General features: G+C 39.5%; 1 protein-coding gene across 1 annotated transcript; it reads right to left on the reverse strand.

Annotated features, from left to right (window-relative positions):
• Positions 1 to 2,258: 2,258 nt before the first annotated feature.
• LOC115992238 (berberine bridge enzyme-like 14) lies at positions 2,259 to 4,026 on the reverse strand. Its single transcript, XM_031116333.1, has one exon. It carries the CDS (start codon positions 3,989 to 3,991, stop codon positions 2,396 to 2,398), a length of 1,596 nt encoding a protein of 531 aa, XP_030972193.1. The 5' UTR covers positions 3,992 to 4,026; the 3' UTR covers positions 2,259 to 2,395.
• Positions 4,027 to 9,990: the final 5,964 nt, after the last annotated feature.

Here is a 9,990-nt window from a genome sequence, read left to right on the forward strand (position 1 = left end):
ATTATTATTATTATTTTTTTTTTTGAAGAGCATATAAAATGAATTATTGTTGATAGTTCAACCAATTCTTTAATTTAATTTTAATTTGTTTATTCCAGGTGACAGTACATATGTTATGTGACATAAAAATAATTTTTTATTTTGATTGTTAGTTATGTCAGCATTTTTCATTCATTATTTATTGACAGAAAATATTTTGACACAATACCTAAATATTAGGGACTAAACTAACACATTTGAAAAGTTAAAGACTAAATTGACATTTAATTTAAAGGTTAGAGACCAAATTTGTAATTTATCCAATAATTTAATATTTCCAAATAATTTAACAAGCACTTAACAAATTAAATGAGTTTTCACTTATTATTAGAACCATTCAAAATAGCATAAATTTTTTTTTTCTTTTTTTCTTCTTAGCCTCGATTCGTTTCAACTCATATTCTACATATAGCCACACTTCAGATATTTATTCTAAAATAAATTTTACATCATCAAGTCTTGGTCAAATTTCTAATCATTGAGGCAATACCAAACTCAGCATCACTAACGGTCATTTTCTTTATCTTTCACTAATAATGTTGTGAAACTTTTTTGTCAAATTTTTTGTGGCTATACTGTCTTACCAAACCTATAACCTTTGAATCTGAAAACAGATTTGTCTACGACACTTGCTCATGATAGCAGTATGGTATAGCCTTGAAATTCACTCCGACAAAATTTTGACATCAAACAAATTGTTGTAGTTTTCGAAAACAGAAATATTACTTTCCATAATGAAATTTGAAAAATGGTTTTTCAAAAACTATTTTTTTTTTTTTTTTAAAAAAACAAGAAATTTAGAACTCTTGGAAAATATAGAAATAACTTAATTAAATTAATACGGTTGTCTTTCTCCGGTGTAGACAAATTCTAAGTAAATAATAAGCTATGATATTTTAGAGTCTCGATTTTGATTTGTGATGTGGTGGCAAGAGAAAAATAGGAGTAATGGCTACTATAAATTTTGTGAAAATAATACTTTACTCTCCTAAATTATACTCTTTTTACATTTATTGATCCCCCTGAAACAATGAGAATGCATGCACACTTAGCATCCATAACAATGTGGGTTTCAGTTAACTCAACTGGTAAAATCTTTGATGATTAAATAAGAGATTTGGGGTTCAATCTCATCTAACACCAAAAACCGATTGGTGTCTTGGTTTAATAATAAAGAGTTATTATCAGGAATGGACGTCGTAAGTTGAAATTTTCTTAAAAAAAAAAAAAAAAAAAATTCATAACTATTACCCACCTAACACTTTGCACCACATCGCATTAGTAATCGTTTGGGGAAGTAAGTGTGTATTCTCATAATTTAAGGTGCAAGTGTAAAGAATATATAGTTTAAGACGGTAAAATGTATATCCTCATAATTTAGTGAGGTAGGTGTACATTGAAATATAGTTTAGGAAGAGTAAAGTGTAATCTTCCCATAAATTTCCTCTGAAATTGATGTTTAATGAAGATTGTTCTTATTCTTTAGGATAAGACATAATTAAATTAATTTTTGGTGTAAGCAAGTCTAAATTCTTTTTTCCCTAATAGGACATTGTAATCTCTGTGAGATTATGTAAAATGAGTTTTGTCTAAACATAAAAAGAAAAAGAGCTTTTATTATAAACATAAATATCAAGAAATTAATTCTAAAATCTCCACCAAAAACTAAAACCTATCCGATTGGAGCACAACAGCAAGTAAATTAGGAATATATATTATCTTCCTTTCTCTATCACATTTTCCATATGATATGGGGCCTATGGGCAGTACTATTTGTTTGGGTTATCACTTTTTTTTGAGAAGGCGGGTTATCACTTTCTGATCCTGTATGTGGCAACTGGCATGGACCCCGTATCACAAGCCACCAAAACATTGAATTAAGCGAAACCATTGTCTATTTAGAATGATTTATTAATACTATTGCACACCTTTATGCAATGGTCACTTTATAAGTATAAATGTTTGTAAGATGTAAGAGGTAAAGATTGGAGTTCAAGTCTTTAGGAGAAAATTTCACACACATTTACATTTAAATCAGACTAGAGTAGAATTCCTATTTTGTTAATAGAAAAAAAAAAAGCATTACTAATCAACAAAAACATATTATTTTTTTAAAGGAAGAAAATTAACGGGATATATATGTAAGTATTTTAGTGTAAAGTATTTCATAAATCGGATATATACGTAAAGTATTTTATTCAAGAAAAATGGTTCATAACATTTTTATTGTAGGGTCATAACAATGACATAGGGTTCATCAAAAAAAAAGAAAAAGAGGGGCAAATAAACAAAAAACTAGACCAGTACTCTGAGATGGGTGCTTGGGACAAACATAAACTCTCAGTGATTTCACCTTCTACAGCTTTCGAGATGGAAGAGTTGGGATGCTTTGCTCATTTCTGAAAAAATTGTCGGGATCAACATTTGTCTTCACACGAACCAACCTGTCAAAGTTACCCTTAAAATACTTGATTCCATAAACCTTGGCTTCTTCGTAGTTACCATTTGAACTTGTACCAATATCAAGATCACGATAGTTAAGAAAAGCCTCCCTTGGATTCTTGGAGACATAAGGAGTCATTGCTTCAAAAAGTTTCCTTGTTTTATTCAAGTAGAGGTTGGTAGCTTCAATCCCTTCAACCATCCAATTCGTTGCATACTGAATCTTAAAAATGTTACCTGCTCGATGTGGGAATGCAGTTTTATTCTCAGAAATCTCATTCATTACTCCTCCGTAAGGATTCCATAACATTGCCACATCCTCAAGTTCAATCATGGTCTTCCATATAGCTTCTAATCCGGCATTCGAAATTGGTTCTTTCACGTAGTCAGATTTACGCTTCAAAAATATTGCTGGCTTAGTTGCCCTTTCAAGTAGAACCTCAATCGGAGTTCCAAGTGGCTTGTCTGCCCAAAACACAACCGACTCAATCCAACTCATTTCAATAGCATCACTTTGTTGGAAACCAAATTTAGGTAACCTCTCGTTCATCAATACCACAAGTTCTTGGGCTCCACCAAGAAACATACCGACGAATAGTGCCTGGATAGTCTTCTCACCCTGGTGACTTCCATTCACGGTTTTAACCCACACTCTCATGAACACTTCCTTTGGTAACTTATCCACAACTTGGGTCCATTGTGCCACAATGTCAGTTGCACCTTGTCCCAATGTCCTATTCACTTTAAAAACAGTCACGGTGGCTGGGACTCGAACCAACTTGACTTTCCATGAGAGAATGACACCAAAACTGGAAGCACCTCCTCCTCTGAGAGCCCAGAAGAGATCTTCTCCCATTGACTTTCTATCGAGAATTCTACCCTTTGCATCAACTATTTGTGCATCAACAACATGGTCAGTTGCGACCCCATATTTTCGCAACAAGTTTCCATAGCCACCTCCACTAATATGGCCACCAGCACCTAAACCAGGGCAAACACCAGCAGCAAAAGCGTGGTACTTGCTTTTTTTTGCTATTTCATAATATATTTCACCGAGAATAGCCCCAGCTTGAAACCATGCAGTTTCATTCTTTATGTCAATCTCAATAGATCGAAGATTAGACATCTCAAGTATCACGAAAGGGACTTGTGATACATAAGAAACACCTTCGTAATCGTGACCCCCACTTCGGATTCGAAGCTCGATCCCAACCTTTTTAGCACAAACAACAGTTGCTTGCACATGGGATTCGTGTGTTGCAGTCACAATGACAGCCGGTTTAGGTGTTGTAGGCGTGTCGAATCTTCGGTTCCTTTTGTATGATTGCAAAACAGTTCCAAATGAGGAATTGTTTGGTGTGTAAATCTCAGCGGAAATTGGTTGAGAAAGTGATACTTTGTCAAGGCACTTTATGAAGTTATCTTGAACTGAATTTGAAGTAGCCCATGAAACTGGGAAGAAAAGAATTGAAGATAGTGACAGTAGTAATGCGATTGTTGAAGTCTTCATTTTCACAGAAATGTAGCTTAATTTTCTCTCTCAAGTTGTTATGATAGTATAATTTTTTTCTATCTTTATAGAATGATACAATGCCCTTCTATGGTTTTGAAATTGTTTGGCAGTATAGTCTGTAATTGGTAATTACCAAATTTAGCCCAAAAAAAAAAATTTGGTAATTGCCAAAGGGTCTCTCAAGTCTTATCTACATTTTTTTTTTTTTTTTTAAGTCTTATCCACAATTTTTTTTTTTTGGTAATATATATATAACAAAAAAATCTCAACCAGAAATTTATATAAATAAACTGGGAGCCTGTGAAGCTGTGACAACTATACCCATGTCGGCAACTTTTTATTACTGCATAACCATTTGTGCAACTCTAGGGGTATAGACTGTAGAAAGCTACAGAACCCAGTATACCCACGAATATAATTTGTATAGTAACAAATTAAATTGACTGGCTTTTTAAAATGTTGCAGAAATGAAAGAAAAGCCTGAACCTTTGCCATGTTTCCTATTTTGGTTGAGAAGAGAATCACAATTAATACTCATTCCTTCATCACTGCACGTTAGCCTTCCCTTAATTAACGTTTTTGCTTTTCTATCGTGATGCATTTGATATTTTAAGGGAATTAATTGTATTTAATTCATTCAACTTTCATTATATTTAATGAGTTTTACTCACGTATTCTTAAATCATTTTAAAAAATTATTTTGAAAAAATAAAAAAAAGTGACTAACTTTTTTTTTTTTTTTTTTTTTTTTAATACAAGATAGAATTCTACTCTAACATAATCTAAGTGTATATGTGTGTGAAACTCTCTTCTGAAGACTTGAACCCCGACCCTTACTCCCTAGGGCCACCACACTTCACAAGCAATTATACTTGTGAAGTGACTATCGCATAAAGAGTGTGCGGTGGTTTTTTAAAGACATCTATTAACAAGACTCTTATTTAATTTCATGCTTAACATAAATTTAAGTTTTATTTGTTTAAGTAAATATTAATGTGGGGCCCAACAATTCGTGGACCAGGCCCATTTGCCCTTAGAGAGTCCGAAGGCCCAATCCGAGGAGAGCTGTGGCCCAAGCTCTACAACGCAGAGCACAAAAGAATTTTGGGAGGCAGCCGAGAACAGTGTAGTCCTCGGCAGATCCATAGTCCCACCAGAACAAAGGGGTGAAACTGGTATAGGGACGAATTCGTAAGGAGATCCAAGATACCTTGGGGAGGTTATCCTTACTACCCTTCCAGATAAGACCCAGCGCCTGACAGAGCCGTACTCTGCAACTTTATCAAACCATCCCCAACAATTCCGGGATTGGACTAATGGGACTGATGGGACAAATGTCAGTGTTTGTAAAGACTGACCCTACACGTGGACGAAGGATAGCGAATGCAAGTTAGTATAAAATAAGGAAGTAAGTAAATCACAGGGGGGAGCCCAGCCCCAAAGAAAAAAGAAAGACTACGTGGGGAAACATCTTAACCAGACTGGACTTCACGGAAGAAATCCCGCCGTTGGGTAACCGGGATAAGATCTCAAAAGGTCCTCGGATCAGCTCTGAGGAGCTCCATCCCACGGGGTACGACGCCTTAGAGCTTCCTCTAAAGCCATGACCGGGCATCGCCACTTGGCCAGCGGCTAGCTTTTCAAGCCCACTCTCTACAAATCATATTGTGAGGGACCTTTATTGCGTGAGCCCAAAAATGTTAGTGGGCCGCAAAGGAATCGTGTCCTTACAATTGGCGCCGTCTATGGGAAAGCTTGCGCGCTGGCGCAGGTGGCGGTGGAATCAACTCACGCGCCAAGCAGAAGTTTCTGGGATCTCCTCCGTCTCCGACAACATCTAGTTGTTGCTCCGACGTAAGCTTCTGCTAGGGGCTACGTCTCGCAGTGCTGAGGGCGCGGATGTCTCTATGGGCTTCCAGCCTTAGACCAACTTTCCCCGTCCTAGTGTAGGAGCTTGTGGTCGAAACATAAAAAAATCTTCCAAGTTTTGGACAGAACCAAGGCCTTGCATGGTCCTCGGACTCAAGCCTATGGGGAAACCAAGTACATAAAAAGATCCAAAGTTTTGGACAGAACCAAGGTCTTGCATGGTCCACGGACTCAAGCCTATGGGGAAACCAAGTACGTAAAAAAAAATCTTCCAAGTTTTGGACAGAACCAAGGCCTTGCATGGTCCTCGGACTCAAGCCTATGGGGAAACCAAGTACATAAAAAAATCTTCCAAGTTTTGGACAGAACCAAGGCCTTGCATGGTCCTCGGACTCAAGCCTATGGGGAAACCAAGTACATAAAAAGATCCTAAGTTTTGGACAGAACCAAGGCCTTGCATGGTCCACGGACTCAAGCCTATGGGGAAACCAAGTACGTAAAAAAAATCTTCCAAGTTTTGGACAGAACCAAGGCCTTGCATGGTCCTCGGACTCACGGACTTGCATGGTCCACGGACTCCTATGGGGAAACCAAGTACGTAAAAAAAAATCTTCCAAGTTTTGGACAGAACAAAGGCCTTGCATGGTCCTCGGACTCAAGCCTATGGGGAAACCAAGTACATAAAAAAATCTTCCAAGTTTTGGACAGAACCAAGGCCTTGCATGGTCCTCAGACTCAAGCCTATGGGGAAACCAAGTACATAAAAAGATCCTAAGTTTTGGACAGAACCAAGGCCTTGCATGGTCCTCGGACTCAAGCCTTTGGGGAAACCAAGTACATAAAAAAATCATCCAAGTTTTGGACAGAACCAATGCCTTGCATGGTCCTCGGCCTTTGGGGAAACCAAGTACATAAAAAAATCTTCCAAGTTTTGGACAGAACCAATGCCTTGCATGGTCCTCGGACTCAAGCCTATGGGGAAACCAAGTACATAAAAAGATCCTAAGTTTTGGACAGAACCAAGGCCTTGCATGGTCCACGGACTCAAACCTATGGGGAAACCAAGTACGTAAAAAAAATCTTCCAAGTTTTGGACAGAACCAAGGCCTTGCATGGTCCTCGGACTCAAGCCTATGGGGAAACCAAGTACATAAAAAAATCTTCCAAGTTTTGGACAGAACCAAGGCCTTGCATGGTCCTCAGACTCAAGCCTATGGGGAAACCAAGTACATAAAAAGATCCTAAGTTTTGGACAGAACCAAGGCCTTGCATGGTCCTCGGACTCAAGCCTTTGGGGAAACCAAGTACATAAAAAAATCTTCCAAGTTTTGGACAGAACCAATGCCTTGCATGGTCCTCGGACTCAAGCCTATGGGGAAACCAAGTACATAAAAAAATCTTCCAAGTTTTGGACAGAACCAAGGCCTTGCATGGTCCTCGGACTCAAGCCTATGGGGAAACCAAGTACGTAAAAAGATCCCAAGTTTTGGACAGAACCAAGGTCTTGCATGGTCCACGGACTCAAGCCTATGGGGAAACCAAGTACGGAAAAAAAAATCTTCCAAGTTTTGGACAGAACAAAGGCCTTGCGTGGTCCACGGACTCAAGCCTATGGGGAAACCAAGTACATAAAAAAAATCTTCCAAGTTTTGGACAGAACCAAGGCCGTGCATGGTCTTCAGACTCAAGCCTATGGGGAAACCAAGTACATAAAAAGATCCTAAGTTTTGGACAGAACCAAGGCCTTGCATGGTCCTCGGACTCAAGCCTTTGGGGAAACCAAGTACATAAAAAAATCTTCCAAGTTTTGGACAGAACCAATGCCTTGCATGGTCCTCGGACTCAAGCCTATGGGGAAACCAAGTACATAAAAAGATCCTAAGTTTTGGACAGAACCAAGGCCTTGCATGGTCCACGGACTCAAACCTATGGGGAAACCAAGTACGTAAAAAAAATCTTCCAAGTTTTGGACAGAACCAAGGCCTTGCATGGTCCTCGGACTCAAGCCTATGGGGAAATCAAGTACATAAAAAAATCTTATGGGGAAACCAAGTACATAAAAAGATCCTAAGTTTTGGACAGAACCAAGGCCTTGCATGGTCCTCGGACTCAAGCCTTTGGGGAAACCAAGTACATAAAAAAATCTTCCAAGTTTTGGACAGAACCAATGCCTTGCATGGTCCTCGGACTCAAGCCTATGGGGAAACCAAGTACATAAAAAGATCCTAAGTTTTGGACAGAACCAAGGCCTTGCATGGTCCACGGACTCAAACCTATGGGGAAACCAAGTACGTAAAAAAAATCTTCCAAGTTTTGGACAGAACCAAGGCCTTGCATGGTCCTCGGACTCAAGCCTATGGGGAAACCAAGTACATAAAAAGATCCTAAGTTTTGGACAGAACCAAGGCCTTGCATGGTCCACGGACTCAAGCCTATGGGGAAACCAAGTACGTAAAAAAAATCTTCCAAGTTTTGGACAGAACCAAGGCCTTGCATGGTCCTCGGACTCAAGCCTATGGGGAAACCAAGTACATAAAAAAATCTTCCAAGTTTTGGACAGAACCAAGGCCTTGCATGGTCCTCGGACTCAAGCCTATGGGGAAACCAAGTACATAAAAAGATCCTAAGTTTTGGACAGAACCAAGGCCTTGCATGGTCCACGGACTCAAGCCTATGGGGAAACCAAGTACATAAAAAAAATCTTCCAAGTTTTGGACAGAACCAAGGCCTTGCATGGTCCTCGGACTCAAGCCTATGGGGAAACCAAGTACATAAAAAAATCTCCAAGTTTTGGACAGAACCAAGGCCTTGCATGGTCCTCGGACTCAAGCCTATGGGGAAACCAAGTACATAAAAAAATCTTCCAAGTTTTGGACAGAACCAAGGCCTTGCATGGTCCTCGGACTCAAGCCTATGGGGAAACCAAGTACATAAAAAGATCCTAAGTTTTGGACAGAACCAAGGCCTTGCATGGTCCACGGACTCAAGCCTATGGGGAAACCAAGTACGTAAAAAAAATCTTCCAAGTTTTGGACAGAACCAAGGCCTTGCATGGTCCTCGGACTCAAGCCTATGGGGAAACCAAGTACATAAAAAAATCTTCCAAGTTTTGGACAGAACCAATGCCTTGCATGGTCCTCGGACTCAAGCCTATGGGGAAACCAAGTACATAAAAAGATCCTAAGTTTTGGACAGAACCAAGGCCTTGCATGGTCCTCGGACTCAAGCCTATGGGGAAACCAAGTACATAAAAAAATCTTCCAAGTTTTGGACAGAACCAATGCCTTGCATGGTCCTCGGACTCAAGCCTATGGGGAAACCAAGTACATAAAAAGATCCTAAGTTTTGGACAGAACCAAGGCCTTGCATGGTCCACGGACTCAAACCTATGGGGAAACCAAGTACGTAAAAAAAATCTTCCAAGTTTTGGACAGAACCAAGGCCTTGCATGGTCCTCGGACTCAAGCCTATGGGGAAACCAAGTACATAAAAAAATCTTCCAAGTTTTGGACAGAACCAAGGCCTTGCATGGTCCTCAGACTCAAGCCTATGGGGAAACCAAGTACATAAAAAGATCCTAAGTTTTGGACAGAACCAAGGCCTTGCATGGTCCTCGGACTCAAGCCTTTGGGGAAACCAAGTACATAAAAAAATCTTCCAAGTTTTGGACAGAACCAATGCCTTGCATGGTCCTCGGACTCAAGCCTATGGGGAACCCAAGTACATAAAAAAATCTTCCAAGTTTTGGACAGAACCAAGGCCTTGCATGGTCCTCGGACTCAAGCCTATGGGGGGACAAACCCGTAATAACAAGATCATTAAGTTTTGGACGGAACAACGGCCTTGCATGGTCCTCGGACTCAAGCCCTATGGGGAACCAAGTACATAAAAAGATCATAAGTTTTGGACGGAACCAAGGCCTTGCATGGTCCTCGGACTCAAGCCTATGGGGAAACCAAGTACATAAAAAGATCATAAGTTTTGGACAGAACCAAGGCCCTACATGGTCCTCGGACTCAAGCCTATGGGGAAACCAAGTACATAAAAAAGATCACAAGTTTTGGACAGAACCAAGGCCTTGCATGGTCCTCGGACTCAAGCCTATGGGGAAACCAAGTACATAAAAA

Source organism: Quercus lobata, chromosome 5 (assembly GCF_001633185.2).
Source record: "Quercus lobata isolate SW786 chromosome 5, ValleyOak3.0 Primary Assembly, whole genome shotgun sequence".
Lineage (NCBI taxonomy): Eukaryota > Viridiplantae > Streptophyta > Magnoliopsida > Fagales > Fagaceae > Quercus > Quercus lobata.

What these genes read in the sequence shown, in the direction of transcription:
- LOC115992238 (XM_031116333.1), bottom strand. Translation starts at nt 3,991, where the DNA reads ATGAAGACTTCAACAATCGCATTACTACTGTCACTATCTTCAATTCTT.